The sequence below is a fragment of the Gadus chalcogrammus genome, chromosome 6 (genome assembly GCF_026213295.1).
Source record: "Gadus chalcogrammus isolate NIFS_2021 chromosome 6, NIFS_Gcha_1.0, whole genome shotgun sequence".
In the NCBI taxonomy this organism is placed as follows: domain Eukaryota; kingdom Metazoa; phylum Chordata; class Actinopteri; order Gadiformes; family Gadidae; genus Gadus; species Gadus chalcogrammus.
In genome coordinates, this window is record NC_079417.1 from 26,513,165 (window position 1) to 26,533,551 (window position 20,387).

At 43.7% G+C, this 20,387-nt stretch overlaps 3 protein-coding genes across 5 annotated transcripts in view; 1 reads left to right on the plus strand and 2 right to left on the minus strand.

The window, feature by feature from the left end:
* The first annotated feature begins 1,008 nt into the window (after positions 1–1,008).
* Positions 1,009–7,172, plus strand: mak16 (MAK16 homolog (S. cerevisiae)). Its single transcript, XM_056592146.1, has 10 exons — positions 1,009–1,219; positions 1,709–1,758; positions 1,896–2,005; positions 2,822–2,886; positions 3,870–4,021; positions 4,902–4,956; positions 5,538–5,612; positions 5,782–5,892; positions 6,026–6,091; positions 6,344–7,172. Exons 1-10 carry the CDS (start codon positions 1,205–1,207, stop codon positions 6,560–6,562), a joined length of 918 nt encoding a protein of 305 aa, XP_056448121.1. The 5' UTR covers positions 1,009–1,204; the 3' UTR covers positions 6,563–7,172.
* Positions 6,756–12,440, minus strand: LOC130384114 (ras-related protein Rab-14-like). The gene is made up of 8 exons (XM_056592148.1): positions 12,295–12,440; positions 11,773–11,831; positions 11,403–11,456; positions 10,780–10,957; positions 10,575–10,641; positions 10,290–10,377; positions 10,155–10,185; positions 6,756–9,660 (listed from the first exon to the last, which is right to left on the minus strand). Exons 2-8 carry the CDS (start codon positions 11,822–11,824, stop codon positions 9,483–9,485), a joined length of 648 nt encoding a protein of 215 aa, XP_056448123.1. The 5' UTR covers positions 11,825–11,831; positions 12,295–12,440; the 3' UTR covers positions 6,756–9,482.
* Positions 12,441–12,953: 513 nt separating this feature from the next.
* Positions 12,954–20,387, minus strand: part of si:dkey-220o5.5 (actin filament-associated protein 1-like 1) — a 166,227-nt gene continuing 158,793 nt past the window's right edge. The window contains exons 9-15 of one of the 3 annotated variants that reach the window (XM_056592006.1): positions 18,106–18,332; positions 17,061–17,176; positions 16,586–16,703; positions 15,276–15,345; positions 14,800–14,951; positions 14,560–14,670; positions 12,954–14,153 (exon numbers count right to left, since the gene is read on the minus strand). In XM_056592006.1, coding sequence (XP_056447981.1) covers positions 14,127–14,153; positions 14,560–14,670; positions 14,800–14,951; positions 15,276–15,345; positions 16,586–16,703; positions 17,061–17,176; positions 18,106–18,332 — 821 coding nt within the window. In that variant the 3' untranslated portion in view covers positions 12,954–14,126. The remainder of the gene's footprint in view (positions 14,154–14,559; positions 14,671–14,799; positions 14,952–15,275; positions 15,346–16,585; positions 16,704–17,060; positions 17,177–18,105; positions 18,333–20,387) is intronic. The other 2 variants (XM_056592005.1, XM_056592004.1) reach the window with 2 other exon arrangements.

The window sequence follows — 20,387 nt, forward strand, 5'->3', positions numbered from 1 at the left end:
TAGTTTCGACAATGCGTTACTCTAGTCTGGTCTTTCTCTTCACTGATTGGTTAGACAGCCTTCAAACTTAGTGGTCAAGCAAAGAAGGGGAGGGGCTCGTTCTGCATACCTAATAGCCGGAGTGAATAACTAATAGCCGGAGTGAATGACTAATAGCCGCGGCTATTAGTCATTCAAAACCGTACGGAATCCGTACGGAATCCGTACGGAAACCGTACGGAAACCGTACGGATTCCGTACGGATTCCGTACGGATTCCGTACGGATTCCGTACGGAATTCTTGCAAAACCGTACGGAAACCGTACGGATTCCGTACGGTTTTGCACTTTTACCGCGCCAATCTAGGTCCGGATTGTGGCCTTCTTGGCTTTCCATATCCAGGAGTGCCATGGTGCAGCATTACGCACGGGGCTCACCGCTGTATTTATAGGGTTACGGTAATAAGACTGACCGAGAACACCTTGGATAATCTGGTTTGTAATCACCCACGTAAAAGAACATAACCCCTTTTTAACGCCTGATTTGTCATGAAAAGCATCAAGAGAAACGGACAATAATATAACGATTGTGATGAGTATGTGGCTTGGTTTTCCACACTTGGATTTAATTGACATTTGATTATGTGTTTACAGTGTCACATAAAAATATTATGTTATTGACACATGTTGGGACAGATGCTTTATTCCATGCAGTCGCGCCGTCAGTGGACAGTATGGAGTGACGGGATTAAATATAGAGAATTTTGATTTAAATTATTCAGATTACATAGATTTAATACGGGTTGAAATTAAATTTATGTAGGGCGATGATAAAACATCGTTTTTCTCACTCTACAATTCTTCTGTCTGACTTCAGTTCACCACCACACGGTCTGTGTCGCCAATTCTCCCTTTCCTCCAAACCATGCGTACGCATGGGTCAGAGTTTGCTTACGCAATACGCAACGGTTGTACGCAACGGTTATAAATGAGTCCCCAGGGCAGTGAACACTCCCCTAAATCCCAGATGGTCACGTGGACGTGTGTCACTCTGTAGAACCCGCGATACCTTAGTACGGGATTCACACTCGACGACGCAAACAAAAATGTCGTCTTCCTGAACGTCCATGTGGCCCCCAGGTTTCAGAGGAATTCAAACTATATGATCTTTTATAAATTATAAGTTTAAGTAATTCGGCTAGAAAAGCTGTCAATAGGAGTCCAACATGCAGCACGACGATGTGAGTATGACGTGAGGTAGAATGACGCAATAAAGCTGTTAAGGTAGGTGTTGAGACCGTATGTCCAAGATAGAGATCATTCGTATAATATTGGGTCTCAGAACCTCTTCTGATTTTATGCCGTTGGTTTAATAAATAGGTGTGTCATTATCGTATTCTAATGTGTCTTTCCCTTTCTAATACATGGGGGTTACGTGTTTATAGTAGCACGTCAGCGCCAATGTGTTGAGCGACCGCATTGGCTCACCAATTAAAGGATTCTGTAATGCTTTTTAACACGTTATCTATATACCTGAGCTATCACTTATGAAACGTTGTCATGTTTTCAGAGATCATTTAATTTGTGTCTGATTTAACAAGTCAACACACGCGCGCGCGCGTATGTGTGTGAGAGAAAACATGGCAACGTTTCAGGAGTGATGGTTCAGGTAATGGTTGATTTAAATTATTGTTGTTTTGTACCTAACAGTTTTTGTCTCTGGTCTACAGGTGATTTGGGACATCATCGGCAACAATTCATTCTGCTCCTTTAAAGTCAAGTAAGTGATAACGCAGCTAAATAATGACCATTTACTCATATTATCTTTGGAGGTGAACGCAAGACCACTCAATTCCTCACTTCCTGTTCGCTTTTTCTGTTTTTCCCTTTCTCGTCTCTGCTCACGCTCTACCCCAGGACGAAGAGTCAGAACTTCTGTCGTAATGAGTACAACATCACAGGGCTGTGCACGCGGCAGGCCTGTCCACTTGCCAACAGCCAGTATGCCACCATCCGAGAGGAGAAGGGTGAGTTGGTCTAAGCTACGCATCCTCACCTGAAACACAACACTGGCTCTTTAGTTGTCAGCTGATTTCCTGTAAACAAAATGTTTACAAGAATAAGGAAGCAGTTCTTCAATATTTTCATCTCAGGAGTCAGGATCCAAGAGACCCTTTTTAAGTGTGATTTCAAACCATGACCCCACATATTGGTGATCCTTCACCCGATTCCGGTCTGTGCTCGGTTTTCTGAGTGCATGGTCAGCCAGACTGCGACCCACTTCCAACTGTATTGTGACTAGGGCTGGGTAAAAATATGGATTCATCAATGCACTGCAATTTTTGTTCTCGATTCAATTTGGATTCAGAATTTTTTTGAAATCGATTATTTCCAAAAAAAAAGATGCCCTTTTACATTTGTCCATGTTATGATTATTACTTTTATGCTGCAAGTTTAGCTCAGGAACAATACTATACAATGGTGTATTCCCGTTTTGCTAGTTAAAGCACAATGAAATGGTTAATTCTAAATAATGTCTAGGATTTTTTGTCATCTGCACTTATTATTGAATCGGTATCGAAGCAATTGGATCAATATCGAATCGATATCGAATCCAGCCCTAAATAATTGAATTGAATTGAATTGTGAGGTACCTGGCAATACCCAGCCCTAATTGTGACCCAATCTGACTCCCGACTCCTAGTTGAAGAAACAATGCTGCTGCAGGGCGATGACAGTCCACTATTCAGACACTAGGATGCTTGCGTCTCCATGCATCCATGGTGTGTCCCATTATGTGATTCATTGTGTGGATTAACCTTCCGCCTGCCGTTCTTTCCCAGGTCAGTGTTTCCTGTACATGAAGGTGATTGAAAGGGCGGCTTTCCCCGCTAGGATGTGGGAAAAGGTAAGCGTCCAACATTTCTTAATCAGGTACGATGCAGCAAAACCGGACCAATTGCAGACTTTTAGAAAAATGTCCTATCTAGACCAAGCTAAGGATGATGGTCATTTTTTAATCATTAATAAAATGGTCTACTCCTACTAGTGTTTAATTAGTAGGAGTAGTTTCTGGTACGCTCACAGAAAGAACATGGGAGAGAAGCTGTCTGCACACTATGGATGTGTGCTGGATATCTGATGTATCTTTGATGCAGAAATTGTTCAAGGAAGGCAATATAATACAAGAGCACTTGACTCCACATAGGGCTTGAATTGACATACTTCAGACAACACGTACGGATCATGGCTGCAATGCATATTCTGCGACTGTTTGGTCGCGCACGTTGTTGCAAGAGAACACGATGCGTACTGCAAGATGCAATACTGACAAAGTTGGGGGTGATCGAGGGAATAAACGGGGACCTCGAAGTCAGTCAGGGAAGTTATTATTAGCATGGCAGAAAGTTTAGAGGAGAGACGGTCGGACCTAGTCTGCCATTTCCCACACCTGTATGATAACACTCTTTCGATGGATTTTTTTTGTTACGATTTTACTACTTAACGGTATTTAAATTATCAGTTCTTCCTCTACCAGTGTCTCCATATTGTTAATTTACATGAGCATGCAATAAAGTGCTTTTGCACGATTTCCGCATCTGATATTACTGTGGTCTGCCCCAAGTGGAGACCTCCACTATCATGCGTTTTGGCCGCGCAATTCTGCAGCAAGTCGGCACACAGGACAAAGCAGGTCAGAAACGCTTATGCTTGGTGTTACAGCAAGTCTAATCCAGCCCATAGACGAAACTAAATGAGATATAGTCACAACAGGGTGTTGACCCTGTTAGTTTCATGCTCTTAAGGACTACTAAAGATGTGAAGTACTACAATGTAAATCTGGATAAGACGTGGGGGAAACTAATTGTGGACGCATTGCTTCCTCTCCAGGTGAAGTTGAGCAAGAACTATGAGAAGGCCCTGGAGCAGATCGATGAGAGTTTGATCTACTGGCCGCGGTTCCTCAGACATAAATGTAAACAGCGCTTCACGAAGATCACCCAGTACCTGATCCGCATCCGCAAGCTCACACTCAAACGACAGTACGTACCGCACTCCTGCTACACGTTGCTAATGCCATCACAAAACATGTTGGACTGTGCTAATGCTAATGACTGTGTGTATTCCAGTGCTAATTCCTATTACCGTATTTTCCGGACTATACGTCGCTCCCGAGTATTAGTCGCATCAGTCAAAAAATGCTCCATGACGAGGAAAAAAACATATATACGTCGCATCGGTGTATAAGTCGCATTTATTTTCAAACATTTAAACAAGAACGTTTAGTCTGGAGAGACTGAATAAAATTGCAATAGCAATATAGGTGTGTCGGTCCCACTCGTAGTTCTGAGAGTATACCGAATTCAGTGACACCGGGATTCCACCGGACGCGTATGCGCCGCGGTCCTAAACCTGAGCGCACGATCGGGAGGTGGAAGTTGCGCTTTAGATGCCTTCACAAGTCCAGCGGAGGGCTCCAGTTTTCGCCGGCCAAGTCATGCGCTGTGATATGTGTGACAGCTATGTTGCACAACATTGCAGCTAAGGCTGGGGTAGCTTTGGTTGCACCGGAGGACATTGAGGACGATGACGACGAGAATATAATTTATTCAGTGGTGCAGTAGGCTTGCAGCGTTCAGTTGTAGGCCTAATGAATGACGGTGCCATCTTGCGGCCGAAGATTATGTACGCACAATTTTGGCATATAAGTCGCTTCGAAATATAAGTCGCAGGGCAAGCCAAACTACAAAAAAACCGCGACTTATAGTCCGGAAAATACGGTACCTTATGTATCAATCTCATAATAATAAGTGTTGATGCTAATTATGGTGTGTTGACATTGTAATCTCATTGCATTCATAGCAAAACATAGCCTTGCATTGACTTAGCATCCCTCTGATGTTTTGCTTGCTTTCGTTTCAGGAGGAAGTTGGTTCCCCTCAGCAGGAAGGTAGAAAGGAGAGAGAAGAGGAAAGAGGTGAGTAAAGCACACAATAACATGATTGATCACTAAAATAATAAGAGATGTGCCCTTATTCTTTCAAACACTTACAGGATGGAGAATGCACAAAGGAGAATCAGTTGGCCTTGAGAAAGGCCTATTCAGAAATACGGCACTGAATGCACATGCAGAAAATAGTACTCTATTTGCATCTTGCAGTATTAAGGGTGGTTTATAATGTATCCTCACCTCAGATGACATTCAGACTCCATACATTAAGCCTGGAGTCTTATCTAATCCCCCACATGTTTGATGTCACAGTAGAATGACTACACCAGGGCATATCGTACTAGCTATGCAAAGTCATGTCTCTCATTCAGTTCAATGAGGACTGGGGGAAACCAACCAACCAAGTAGAGCGCAACTCTGTGCATATGTACGCAGTCTCAAGAAAGCATTTAAGAATGAAAGCGGCAGGCATGCGCTTTCCTGCAACCCACAACGACGACAAGGGTCTCACATCAGATGCTAGCCAGGGAAAAAGTCTAGTAGAAAATCACTGGTTATTGAAGTCGCTGACTGGTAACCATCCACACCTTTCCCTGTTATGTCTGTAGGAGAAAGCCTTGATCGCCGCTCAGCTGGACAATGCCATCGAGAAAGAGCTGCTGGATCGCCTCAAGCAGGGAACGGTAAAATCACCATCAAACTGTTAACTTGATCTAATGTGCACAATGGAAGCATCGGATAACCTTGAACATTCTTCACACAAAAAGTTGAAAAACAAGTATATTCACCTGACATCGACCATGGGTTTGCTTGTGTGGATCAATTGGTGTATCTGTGTTTTTCCGTTTGCAGTATGGGGACATCTATAACTTCCCAGTACACGCCTTCGACAAAGCTCTGGATCAGCAGCAGGAGGACAGCCAATCGGAGTCGGATGAAGAGGAGGACGAGGAGGACGATGAGGTGACCAAGACTTGATATATATATATGTGTGTGTGTACACATACTCCAATGACTGCAGTGTGCATCCAACACGTACACATATCTCCGTCCAGCGCTGGAAGTAAGACTGATGCAGTCTGTCTGTTCTCCGCAGGATGTGGGGAAGAGGGAGTTTGTTGCAGAAGACGAGGTGGAGGAGAGCGACCTCAGTGACTTTGAGGTAAATAAGAGCTGTTCACTGTTTCCTGTGTCAGGAGATTTCCTATGTTAACACATTTGAGGGTCCAACTATGGTTGAGCTAAATATAATCTTTAGGGGAAACAGTGGTTTTTAGTTAGGAAACTCTGCACTTGAATATACTTCATTGAGATTGCGGGAGCCGAATGCATCTCCACAAACAGTGCCGGTGGCAGGCTTTGTGAGGCTAGTATTTGAATTCTTAAAAATCATCCAAAAATGTCTGTCCCGCAGGAGATGAACAAACTGAAGGGCAGCAGTGATGAAGAGGAGGGTGAGGACGACTCGAGTGATGAGGAATCTGAGGAGGAAGAGATGGAGGTTGAGACAAAGGGCTCCAAGGCGAAAGGAAAGAGTCCGGCCAAGGGCCCAGCCCCCAAAAAGAGAAGGGCCTATGTGGAGATAGAATATGAACAGGAGACTGAGCCTGCCGCCAAGAGCAAAGCCACGTAACGCAGTTACAGATGCACCGCCCTCTGGCTGCCAACTGGGACTGAACCCAAGGCTGGGGTTCCCAGGTGGAGCCTGCTGGGCTGATGGACTTGACGGGGTATCTGCTACCCTTATTTTATGTTTTATATACATTAAAGAATGACGCTCAGTCCCCTGGGAGATTACGCATCAACCACATTCTGCTTCAGTCAGCAGCCATATTGGACTCAGACCGTCAAACCCGCTGAGTTTTATACACAGTCCCTGAGCAAGTAGAGGAGTTACCTGAATAATATTTGTTTTGACCCAGAGGAAATTCTCTAATATAGCCAGCAGCTCAGTTTGTTCAATGTTTTCCCAAATAAAGATAAATTGATGTGCAAATTATCCTTCTTTATTCTGAGCATGGTGGGTGGAGGATATAGCCCCTATCATATCATTCATGAAGTTCTAGGTTAAAATAGGAAAATAGTGCTCCATGTTATCTGCACTTAAACATGCATATTAACCATTACACACATCGCAGTTTGTTAATCTCATTTGGATGCTTTCAATGTATCTAGATAAATTATATTATTCCCCAACTTTGCCATCAACCCAATTTCAATAATACACATTTGTTTATTTTACACCTCTTAATGTGACCTAGTGGTTAAGTGTCAACTTGTCTTAATCAATGTCTAGATTAAAGACATGGTATATTTCCTTCATAATTACAAGCAAGGTCTTGAACTCATTGGATCAGTATGCATATATATTTGTACTGTTTAAGTATATTTATATATATACTTTATTTACAAATAAGATCAGCTGAATCCAGTGGTAGTACATAGAAAGGTACAGCTTGTTACATACAGAATATAAATATGAAAGAATCAGAAGCAAGTTAATATGCAGCGTTTACAGAAAGACAAACGACTGTTGCAGAAAATCAAAGGAAAATGTACAGAGCACGTTTCAGCGGAGAGTCTTCTGCCTTTTTTCAAACACTTTTCAGCTTCAGGACCAAAACAAAATCAAGACATCAGGTAGAAACTTTACGAAGAATGTTCCAGAAACGTGCACACTACAGACACTGTTACACAGTGCACACGGGTCAGAAGAATTGGGTTGTCGGTTTTCTTTTGTTTTAAACCTCTTGTTAAAGTGTTTGAAAGTGTGTGCATGTAGTGAGCTGCTGGTAAACAAGCCATGACAGGCTGTGAGGGCGGGACCTTTGTTTTCTAGTGTTGTCGGATCGCCGTCAAGGCGTTTCTGCCATGTTTCTCTTGTCCTGTCACTCAGGTTTGCTACGCTGGGAGCCACCCACACTTTAATAATCAAGAGTCACCTGACATAGCCACATGGTCAACGTCAACACTACAGGGAAACATGCTTTTTTTTAAATCCACAACTACAGGGGGCTTGGAGGAGGCAATATTGGTCGATATTCTGAAAAGCCCTAAAGCAGCAACATCCTCTTAGATTAGCCTGGTAACATGCAGAAACCAGTGGAGTAAATTAAATACCCCGTGGATCAATTAAACTGTAGTTCAGCTCTAGCGTGAATGGGTTAGTTTTTAGTTAATCACATCTCCTTCAGCGACACAAACATCTGACACCAAGATTTGTTAATTTACGGTCATACTGAAACATAAACATGTTCCCGTGGCCAACTGCATTTGGTTAAGAAAGACCAACCTACCAATCAGGTCTGGATTTTGACTAGATAAATAAAGGATGGGTAAATAAAAGGTGCTGAATATGCGACAGAATGCCTCCGGCTACCTGTATTCCATCACTAATATAGCCACGAGTAGTAGTCAGCCGCTCAATCATGTTGCGAGCCAACGAGTGATGATACTGTCTTCTAGGGAGGGTTTTCTGTGTTTAAGGAATAAATGCTTTTTTTCAGGGCGATGCATAGCTGGCCCTGATGAACCAAGCTACCACCTCGTAGACCTAAATAAAAATCGGCATTCTGGGATCAATCTAGGGAATTTAGTCTTAAATCGTGCACAACGGCCAACTTCAGTTGTATTATACTCATTATTCTTAAAAATCATTGCAACATAAAAACTGGGTGTTGATTGGGCGGACTTGATGGACACACACACACACACACACACACACACACACACACACACACACACCCACACACACACACACACACAACACACACACACACACACACACACACACACACACACACACACACACACAGACACACAGACCTGGTTGAGGCATTGCAACGCATGTCCGAAACCGAGCCAGCCCTGCCGGACAGAGAGCTCATAATCTACCTGTCCTGGTTCTAAGCCATGACCGTATGCACTCGCTGCCTCACATGGGAGCAGAACGCTAATCATAAGTCACAGGTAGAACAGTTGGAAACTGATGGGATAGATGAAGGCCAACCCTCAGATCACTAGTGCCGAGTTTACTTGATTAGAAAACAAAAAGGGTCCTTCAGATTGCTGGCCCTCCGTGACATGTCAAAGGGAGGCAGTTGGCCCTGGTCACCTGCTGGGAGTCTTAAGTCAGCCTACCAGAGCAGTGGGTCGTTAGCATAGAATCAGCAGCCACCCTGGGGGACATTGAAGCTCTGGGAAACAGTACAAATACATAGTTCAGCTGTTTCTATGCTGTGATGAGTCACAATGTGCCCTAAATAACTAACTTCACTGGTTACCCGATCAACGAATCCTTCATCGTCTACCCTCTTCATCCTTCAGGTGTGGGGCCTATTCTGATGAACGGGTCAAATCATTGGTCTGGACTAGAAAAATCAATAACTTAAATCAATTAAGAGATTTAAAAGGCTAACAGGCTGTGTTAAATTACAGAGCAAGTGTGTGTGGGGGGAGCAGGAGTCTATATAAGACAGTAAATTGAGATTTCTTTTTACCTGTGTAAATGAGACATTTGTGTTTGTGTGTCGGTGCATGTGTAGTGTGTTAGATTAGCAGCTGCAGCCCTCCTTGGCGGGCTGTGTGTCTGAGTTGAGCCGGCCGCCCTGGGGCACTGAGGGCTTGTGCTGCACCCCGGATTCTGCGGCGTTCAGGTCCAGGCTGCCGTCCTGGATGTTCTGGTAGATCCGCTTGGCTGCTTCTAGGAACGCCTCCTCCACGTTCTCCCCTCTGAGACACACAAATGACATTGAGTTCATTTAGCAAACGCATTTATCCAAAGCTTTTATCGAAAGCGACTTAAAATGAGATGTCTGAAGGAGAAACAATATATCGCTGTCGGTACAGTAAGGATGTTCATAGAACCAAGTGCCAAGCACTCACAATTGCTAGGTTTCCATTCCCTGTTTACAACAAAGATAGCTAGGATCAATGCTACACAAGTAAGTACTATAACTAAGTACGACATACAATAAGGGTATACAGAGTCTAGTTGCACTATGAACAGGCAAGTCTTGAGTCTTTTGCGGAAGATCGTGAGAGATTCTGCGGTCCTGACATTAATGTGTCATGGGGTGGCTGTGTCAGACCAGGTGTGTTTGTGTGTGTTTGTGTATTTGTGCGTGCCTGCATGTATTTAGTAGTGCGTTTAAGAGGGCTACACACACATGGGCCAATACACGCATGTTGTGTGTGTATAAGTGTTTGCGAGTGTGCATACATACGTCTTTGCGCTGGCTTCCAGGAACAACAGCCCTAAAAACAAAACAAAAAGATAAAAACTCAGTATCATTGCATTCCTGGGGATCATTGGAGTCTCTGGGTTGAGGTGGAGGTTGTAATTCAGGGGTTCTGCTCACCATTCTCCTCCGCAAACTGCTTGGCCTCCTCATACGTAACGTCTCTCTGGGCCTCCAGGTCTGCCTTGTTGCCGATCAGAATGATGACCTGCACACAACAGTGATGGTTACCTGCAGCCGTTGCATAGGGAGAACCCTTTTGTTCTACCGGATTATGATAACTATATGTATGTATTTGGGAATAGGATACAGGATAAAAACATACAAAAATTAGTTCTGATTTCGTACACCTGCCACATTCAGTCGTGAGTAATGTGTGCTGTGCAGAATGTGTGCGTCTCTTACTGTGTTTGGGTTGGTCAGGTTCCTGGCATCCGTCAACCAGCTGCTCAGATGATTATAAGTACTTCTCCTGTCAGACAGAGAGATAAGTAAGGAATACGGTAGAAAGCCAGCCAGAAAGAAGATAATGGAGACAATGCACATGAAAATATAACTGCACGTTTCGTCAGAGGAGTTTCTTCAGGAGAGAAAGACACCACACACATACCTTGTGATGTCGTAGACCATCAGGGCCCCGGCAGCCCCCCGGTAGTAGGAGCGGGTGACAGCCCTGAACCGCTCCTGTCCCGCCGTGTCCCAGATCTGCAGCTTCACCTTCTGGCCGTTCACCTCCATGATCCTCGTCCCGAACTCCACCCCGATGGTGTGGGGGCAGTCCGCCATGACTGACACACACACACACACACACACACACACACACACACACACACACACACACACACACACACACACACACACACACACACACACACACACAAATTAAACAGATACACAATGTATGGAAAGGAATAAAGCATTACTATATGCTCACTTTTCCACCTTTGTCAAAAAGTGTGATTATACTTTTTAGGCTTTGGCATAAAGCTGCGGTTTAAAATGTAGATTTCCTTAAACTTTTGTAACGTGAAGTACAATTCTGAGTCTTAAACAAAGCACTCTAACCACTTACACCCAATCATCTTAATGTGATTTAACCGTGGATAAAATACAAGACGGAGGAGGTTCTTCAATGACAATCCTGCCTGAATTATCAGTTATTGCACAGCTTTATTTTCATGACTGCACTACAGATGAGGAAGAGAGGTGAGACAGAGAACGAGGATGGCTTACATTTCTTCTCAGTGAATTGATGCAGGAGGCAAGACTTCCCAACTCCCATATCACCTAGACAAACACAAACAAAGACACCATGTACAAACACAGACACACCCATAGATAACCACATAGAGATAAATAAAAAACACACACAGAGGTGCAGAGGTCAAGGTGGTATTGCAGGTATAAAGTGTCAGCATGAGAGTGGTAGAGGCAGGCACCCTGACAAGACACCATTACATTACATTGTTGGTACTCGACAGCTACCAGTGTCTGCCATAAGAAGAATAAATCGTCATTTTTAACACCCAAAACATCTGATCAATTGACATCAGACGAATGCCCCTCGTCTGATGTGGAACAGAGACCAGAGAACCGGACTCACCGATGATGATGTACTTAAAGATGTACGAGTAGTTGTAAGGTGCGGCTGTCATCTTGGTCCTAGAAGATTAACAACCAAACAACACAAGAAACCATGTCAACGTTCCCTTTTAGCAAAGTAAACATGCTGTTCAACATGTGAACACAGATGTCACAGAGAGCTTAGATGACAGTCTTGCCCGACAGACAACGAACAAAAGGAAATAGCTAGGCTAACTAGCTAGCTAGGACCAGACTAATACCCAACCGGGGCACGGAGACAACGTCACCATCGGTGCAATTGTTGTCATTTCCAAAAGTGTATCCACACATTTCATGGATCTATGGTTGCTTGTTATTACACGAGCGAACCTGATTGTAATTGTATATCTCGGTTTTGGCCAGCCGGCTAATAGCTAGTTATGCTGACGCCTTGCTAACTGGCAAATAAAAAATAACATAAGGCCACGTTTTCAATACCTTAACAGCCGTTAAAATACGACACAAACAACCAGGGGATTCACTGAATGTCGATGCAGCTTACCTTGAGTTTGAGTGGCTACCTAACGGGGAGAATTGGTATTTCGAGGTGAGATAAATAGCTAGATGAGTGAGCTAGTTAGCTTGGCTATCGGTCGGTAAACCTCCTAGTTCCGCAATTCTTCCTCCTCTGTGACGCCAGCGGTGACGTCACTAAACCACCTGGTGCACATCGCCTCCTACAGGCCGACGTGTTGTTTCGAACGAGTGTGAAATTAAACTGAAGCATGATTTTTTGCTTCTTCTTATGTCACATTATTGAATGGAACACTCAATTATGTATGTGTGTGTGTGGGTGTATATATTAGGGACTAGTAGGGAGGTGTTCCAGGAACGTCCAGTGGGGTGGAGGCCTCGGGAAGACCAAGGACTAGCTGAAGAGATTAAAGCCCAATCCCATTTCTACCCCTTACCCTCCCCCTTGTTAAGAGGTAAGGGGAAGGGGTAAAGGGATTGGGCCTAAATCTAAACACTGGCCTGGGAATGCCTCGGGGTCAGAGCTGGTCAATGTGGCCCGGGATAGGGAAGTATGGGACCCCTGCTAGAGCTGCCAATGCTGCCCCCGAGACCCCACGGTGGGGTCGCGGGGGCAACAACTTAGGCACCCAGGATCAGTTGTTTGAAGATGAGGGTGAGGATGAGGAGGGGTGTGTATATTAACATAAGACAAATTCCAAACAACAAACACATTTCATTTTAATCAATTTGATTACAATCATTTTATTATAATAGACATAAATCACAAAGGTACAATTAAGAGTTGTGAGATAACACAAACGTTTCTGTGAACACAGTTGGAACCCCACAGTGAGAATGAGTGGAGTTAAAGTTTTTAGTAACTGCTTTAAAAATGATCAATTAAATTTATAATGAACAACCTCTTAACACTAGAATAATAGTTGTATTTGTAATTATGTTGGTGACAGACACACAGACACTCACACGCACACACACTTACTCACATATCCACGCGCGCACACACACACACACACACACTGTCATCAATTATTTTTTGCATTCAATACATTCATTTCGACAGTCATGTTGTGAGCTTTGGCTGCCCTGCTGTCTTTGTGCTTTGCTTTATTTGCCTTTATGGCGTGTGTCGATTTATGTGTCTTACTGCTATCTCTTTCCCTCGTGAACAAATATACACAAATGATCACAGAAAATACATATAACATTGGATATTTGTAGATTCGTTAAAATAAGAAGTGTTTAAGTAAACAATAGAAAACAAAAGACATTTAAAAGTGAAAATGGTTATTATGACGGTGGAGATTAAAGGATCAGATGTACATTTGTCAGATTTCAACTGGAGAATAGTGGCAGTGCCTCCTGCCTACTGTTACCTTCAAAGTAGACCAGGCCTTAACACATAAATATTGGATAGATAGCTGCCACAGTGATGGAAACTGCTTCTTTTAACAGTTTATTCTATTAAAAAAATTGGTCTTGTTTTTTTTTTAGAAAGATACATTATTTTAGTAGGAAAAAAAGTGAAGATAGACAGATGCTATTAAATGGAAATACATCTGTTATATAGGAAGTTCAGAGGATTTCATTTAGTCTCATATCATCAAGGTATAAGAAAATAAAATCCATATTCACTTATCACTAGCAAGATGTCATTTATATTGTGATATTGTGATCTTTTCTTCGTTATCTCTGCAACATATTGCAAGGAGATGCACACAGTGTTCGATTATTTTGAACAGATTTTTGTTATTGTTATAAGTCCTTATGACAAGTGAATTCATTGATAATTCATAAGTTAAATCAATCGTAAATCCTTCACATGTGAGTGTGTGTTTGTGCGTCTGAAGGACAGTTGTATCAAGCAGTAGCCTTGTGCTCGCATTCCTGTAAAATACATAAACACACTGTTACAATCGTTTTTAACCGGTGGACCCTCCCAACATGCAGCAGACACAGCAGTTATAATGGGGCCATCATAATGTAAATTATATTTGTATGACCGATTTAACTTTTTCCAGAAATGTTGTGATTGATGAGGTATATGCATAGGCATGTTCATTCATTAATTATTACAAACTTCTACTACTACAATACTACAGCTAAATCATTGCAATATATTTAGTTAATAATTATTTTGTGGTTTGTTGCATTATTTGATGTCGGTAATGTGTTCAGGCAAGTGAAGCGAAAGGCAATAAGAAACAATGAGACAATGAAGTTGTATTGTATTGCATTGTATCGTATGGCTGCATTCGTACTATTGGGGTGGTCAGAGAAGTAGCTCACTGACCTGTCGGCGGGGCAAGGCCTTGCCCTGCTGGATGAACAGCGCAGAGGGAACTCTTTTCAACGAGGTCTTGGCTGAAGCCGTGCGGCGCAGCAGAGGCCTTAAAAAGCCAGCCTGCAGAAGCAGCAGGAACAGAAGCAGAATGACTCTTTATCCAGTCCACACAGGTGAAGCATCACTATGTGAAGCGGGTCAAAGCTGGTCCAAACAGCTAGTGAAAGCTGGTTGGCAGCCGCCTCTTACCTGAGCTCGCTCGCTGCAAATGGCCAGAGACTGTCTGAAAGAGGTGCGTTTGTTTTGCTTCCCGGCGGTGGACAGGTTCAGCTCCGAACCTGCCCTCCTGGACCCCGTCAGCTCCAGCTTCTGGATGTTTCGATTCACCTCCAAGACCCTGTCTAGACCAGAGCAACAGAACACAGCTTTAGCTTCGAGAGGTCTTTACCTGTCAAACTGCACACATTCACACGCACACGCATGCACGCACTCACATAAACAGGAAAACAAACACACACACACCGTCCGACACACAAACACACAGACACACACTCAAATAAACACATAAACACACACACCAATCCTTGCACAAACAAACACGCACGCCAACACACACACACACACACACACACACACACACACACACACACACACACACACACACACACACACACACACACACCCACACACACACACACACACTATCAGGACTACATTAGACTCACTATGGCTGGCAAAGCCTGTGTTGCTGTAGGTCACTGTGTCCCCGAGAAATAAGCACTCCTGCACCCCATCCTGAGAGACAGAGGACACCTTTACAACGTGTCTAGAAACACCTTCAACAGTTTGATTGGAAGATCAAGCCGGCTTTCTCCGGGGCTTCACTGAAAACTCCATGTGGCGTTGATCAGCGGCAGGTTAATCTACAGCAGGGATGGGCAACTTTCATGATAAAGAGGGCCACATTTTTCATCATAACCATCGGAGGGCCACATGACTGCACACTTCAACTAAACGTGAGCTGAGAGAAGCTACACAATTTTGAATTTGGTAGATATGATTTCCTGTATTCTGGTGCATTTTGGGGATGGCCACTACCTAAAAAATCATCCAGAATCATAACCTATGTACGGTATAATAATTGAACCAACATACATTCATTTCATGTTTTCCATGCTCAAACAGCCACATGAATGGTCAGTATTTTTATCAGTGCAAAGGGCTCATATACATCATCATTCAATGAAGTCAAAAAACTGAAAAACAGTGGCCCAACATTAAGTGCAACAACTCAATGAACTCAAACCCAACAAGCAGTTGTAGTAGTTGTAGTGGCGACTTAAGTGGATATCTTTAATGACTGATATCGCTTCTAAGCAAACTAGACGCATGGGTTTGCATGTTTTCTGTAACTCGATCAATTATTATTATTATTATTATTTTTGACTGAGTGAGGATGCGGGCCGCACTGAGTGAGGATGCGGCCCGCGGGCCGCCAGTTGCCCATCCCTGATCTACAGTGTTTAATGTACAGAGAATGATACTTTTCGAGTGTAAGTGTTGTGTTGACACCTTACGATGGGCATCGGGAAACTGACGTGCTGTGATTGTGTAATTAGGACGGAGCCATCCCGCTTCCCTCTATTTTACATTTAGGGGATTTTGCTGATGCTTTTATCCAAGACAACTTACAACCATTCATTCACACACTGACTGTGGAGTCCACCACGCAGAGCTCCAGCTCGTCAGGAGCAGTCAGGGTGAGGTGTCTTTCTCAGGAACACCGCGACACACTAGGAGGAGCAAGGCATCGACATAGCAACCTCCCGGTAACCAGCCAACCTGCTCTACCTCCTGCCACCCTCCATTGATTATAACCCAGCCAAATGAACAAGTGCTCTCTCGTTAGACACGCCAGTGCACAACACACAAAAATATTCCCTTTAAAATAGATACCTCTGCATCAGAATGATTTCATGTCTGAATTCATTACATCACTGAACTCAACATCTTTCCCACCGGGACCATCACATACCGTGTAGCGCAGTATGGAGGTGTTGGAGTAGATGGGCTGGGAGCGGGCGGTATCGTTGAGGCAGAACAGGTCATCCATGTACATGTTGGAGGTGGGAAATCGCCTGGTCTGCAGGCCACTGAGAAGGAGAGGTAATAAATGGTAAACTGTAAATGGATTGCATTTATAAAGCGCTTTTCTATCCATCGGCCCTCAAAGCGCTTTACAATCTTGCCTAACATTCACACACCGACGGCAGTTTCAACCATGCAGGGCGACAGCCAGCTCATCAGGATCAGTGGGAGTGAGGTGTCTTGATCAGGGACACCTCTGCACTCAGCTGGGAGGAGCTGGAGATCGAACTAGCAATTTTCCGGTTACCAGCCAACCCGCTCTATCTCTCTACCTCCTGACCACATGCCGCCAATACAATACCGATTGGCGGATTGAGGGGATGGATAGATTAAAGGGTTAAATGCAGTTATGCAGGCCTCACCTGAGGGCTACACCTGTATTGTCTGGTTCTCCATCCTTGCCACAAGATGGATTCTGATGGTAAGCTTCTTCTCTGAGCAGCTGAAGCCATCGCTGTTTGTCGTCCAAGCAGCTGGCCTGGAGAGGAAGATGCATACAGAGTGAAGCATTGATAACACTTCTCCCAAGAACAGCAACCATTCATACGATTTATGTCGTGCTTTTCAGGACACTCAAGGCGTTGACATAGAAGCACTGTACATAATAAGATATTACATCTGAGCTTAGTTTGCCAGCCACAGCTTCTGCCAAGAAGATCCATAACATCAGATGATCTGCAATCAGAATGAATGGTATCTCTGATCCATTAATCTTTAATCCAAAGCAACACATTGGTGTTTCGAACCAAGAATCGTACACCTTACACAGCCTCAGACCGACAATGTGCTGCCCTATCAGAGATGAAATCAGACTCTGGTTCAAACGGGTCTAATATCATCCTGGGTCATGACAGCAAGGAAGCCAATAGGTTCTTCTTGAATCGCCCCCTGGTTAAAGACACTGAGACGGAGCACTAGCTACCATCAGAAGAGTGAGGCACGACTGACTCTTCTCACACGGTCTGTTGTTATACTTTCCACATGTGTGTCCTTACATCATTGTTTTGCTTTCTTACCCCATGTTCTTATCCCCCATTGGCATTAGTGAGCCAGTGTTGGAATATTGGTGGCGGACATCTTTCCAATAAAAATGTTGATAGAAGGTCTTGAGACCAATCCCAACATGAAGTCTGTGCGTTATTCAAACACTATTCTCATCATGCCAATGCAGATCCCTTCTCTTTCAAATGTATCTATTTTTTTCATGCATGAACCTCTATTGCAACATAACAGGAATTATAATAGGAAAGGGACCACCCCATCTGATCCATATACCAACTTCAAAATGTGGTAAGGCACAATGGTTTTGTGGGGAATTGAGCGAGAAGCACCCTGAACCAGTAGTAATCCTGAGGAATAACGTGAGTAGGTGCTGTGCTCCCAACGTGTGGGGAGCTATCTCAGTACCTCCAACACGGCCATCTGAAGCCCATGTAGGCTGAGATAGATGCGGTAGGATTGCTCAGTGTCAGGCCCAGGGAGGACGTCTGCCCCTCGTAGCGGCAGGGTGTACTGTGGCGGGCGGTCGCCCTCGTCAGACGGCCCCTCCTCGTCGCCGAACATCTTCAGGAGCCCCACCTCCACCTGGCACAGCAAGCTTTGCCATTGGAAGTTCATCAGCACATTGAGGAAGCCTATAGGTGCGCCCATGGGAGGAGAGGGAAGAGGACGTTAGAGGAGGAGGTTGTTGTGTGTTCTTCACTGGATGTGTTCATCGTCACTTAGCTCTTCATACAACTGTATGCGGCCCAACGGTCTGGGAAATGCGTCACCGGGAACAGGGGTTCCCAACCGGTGGTCAATTTGAATGCCTTCATTTTAAGATGCATAATTTTTAAAGAAAGTGTGTGGCTGTTTATTCGTCATATTCCACAACAATTAAAGCAACAGCAATGAATGCGTGAGTCTCCAGGCTCCCGTTCACATACACTAGTACAAAAAAAATACAATTTATAAGAGAACACAATAAAAGTCACCTGAGACTTCGATAAAAACAGAAGTAGTGCAAAGACACATTTAATTTACAGTGCATACTTTACAGTGGTTTGGTTGTATATCATTCATTTTATGTCTATGTTTTGTGTTTTAATTACCCTTTTCTGCTAAATATTTCAATGTCTGGTACTAACGGGTCCAGCAACCGGGTGTTTGGGAAATCACTGACCAAGAACATAACTCAAGACTAGGAACTACACTCAATACAGTACCTACGTGCGGTTGTTACTACTGAGTAGAAAATCATGTAATGCTCGAATTTATACAACCAGGAGAAGGGTACTAACAGACCTTGAACAGAGGGCCCCTAGTTAACTAGGCTACTTGTTGGGATGTGGATTAGCCAGTACAAGACACAGTAATGAGACAACCTACTTCTTTATCAAACACTGTGCAATCTCTACCAACTTTGGTAGCCTATTAGTATTAAGTTTTCCAGCTCTATAATATAATGCTATCCAGTGCATTCATACAATATTGTTTCATAATGTGACGAATGTAATTAGGTTGTGGGTGAGAGTCCCGTCGTCTCGTCTGGTTTCAAGTCCCAGAATAAGGACCAAGTTCCTTTTGGGCGTGGGTAAGGGTCCCAACTCCCGTCTGTGTTTGAGTCCCAGAAATAAGGAGCAAGTTCCACTAGGTCGCTGTTAGACTCCCGACGTCCGTCTGTGTTCGAGTCCCAGAATAAGGACCAAGTTCCTTTACGTAGTGGTTGGAGTTCCGCCGCCCGTCTGGGTTAGAGTCCCAGAATAAGGACCAAGTTCCTTTTAGGTCGTGGTTAGAGTGCCGGCGTCCGTCTGGGTTTGATTCTCAGAATAAGGACCTAGTTTCTTCAGGTAGGGGCAAGTCCTGAAATTGCATTACGGGTCAATAAAGTGATTGTTAATTTTGCTAGTTTGTCAATGTTGATACTTGTCCTGAATATAACTTAGACGTTTGTTATGTCCAGGGGTCTTGTTTTACGATTTGCTAGTTTCTAGCCAAGGAGTGAAACCGTATTTTTAATTAACTCACTGGTGAGGATAGATGAATCGCTAGACGTTTTTTTTGTTTTGATTTACGGCATGTGATCAGAGAAACGGGTTGTGTTGGATAACCTGAGGGGAAAGAAAGTGAGCCATCACCTGGTTTTGGCATACCGAGCTCCGTGGCAGACGTTTTATTTTTTTAAGGGGGTAACAGCTACGTGAAAGCTGGCTATTTTTAAGCACAAAAGAGCAGGGTTAGGGAAGTAAATGGAGAGAGATCCACTGAGATTTGAGAAGACAACTTCTAAATATGAGGATGCTCTCGATAGAGAGAGAAAAAGAGAGAGGTAAAGCAAATAGACAGAGATGTATGCCATCTTTTTTTTTAAAAAATTAACAAAGGTTCACTCATTCAATCATTCATTTACACAAGTTTATTGAGAATCATGATGATTGATTACTGATCACTGATATAACCATTATTTTTTGTGAGGCTGTGACAATGCCTCCCCCAAACTGATACTACACTTTTTCTTTTAAATCACACGTTTCATCGTACCTGGACGTCCAGGAGACACGGACACGAGTTGAGTCCTTGTGATAGCAGAGACTGCTATCTGTTCTTGAACTGAACTGTGTCTCAGCGATGTCCTGACGACCTACTACAAACATTCATCCCCATCACACCTGCGATGACCATCACCTGGAAAATAACTGTTGCAACTG

Bases quoted from the DNA above. Each gene is read 5' to 3' on its own strand.
- mak16 (XM_056592146.1), top strand. The intron at 1,759-1,895 runs GTAAGTGATAAC...GCTCTACCCCAG, and splicing joins TTCTGCTCCTTTAAAGTCAA to GACGAAGAGTCAGAACTTCT. The intron at 6,092-6,343 runs GTAAATAAGAGC...TCTGTCCCGCAG, and splicing joins GCGACCTCAGTGACTTTGAG to GAGATGAACAAACTGAAGGG.
- LOC130384114 (XM_056592148.1), bottom strand. From the start codon at position 11,824: ATGACAGCCGCACCTTACAACTACTCGTACATCTTTAAGTACATCATC. The intron at 11,457-11,772 runs GTGAGTCCGGTT...GTGTTTGTCTAG, and splicing joins CTTTAAGTACATCATCATCG to GTGATATGGGAGTTGGGAAG. The intron at 10,642-10,779 runs GTATGTGTGTGG...TCTGTCTGACAG, and splicing joins ATGGTCTACGACATCACAAG to GAGAAGTACTTATAATCATC.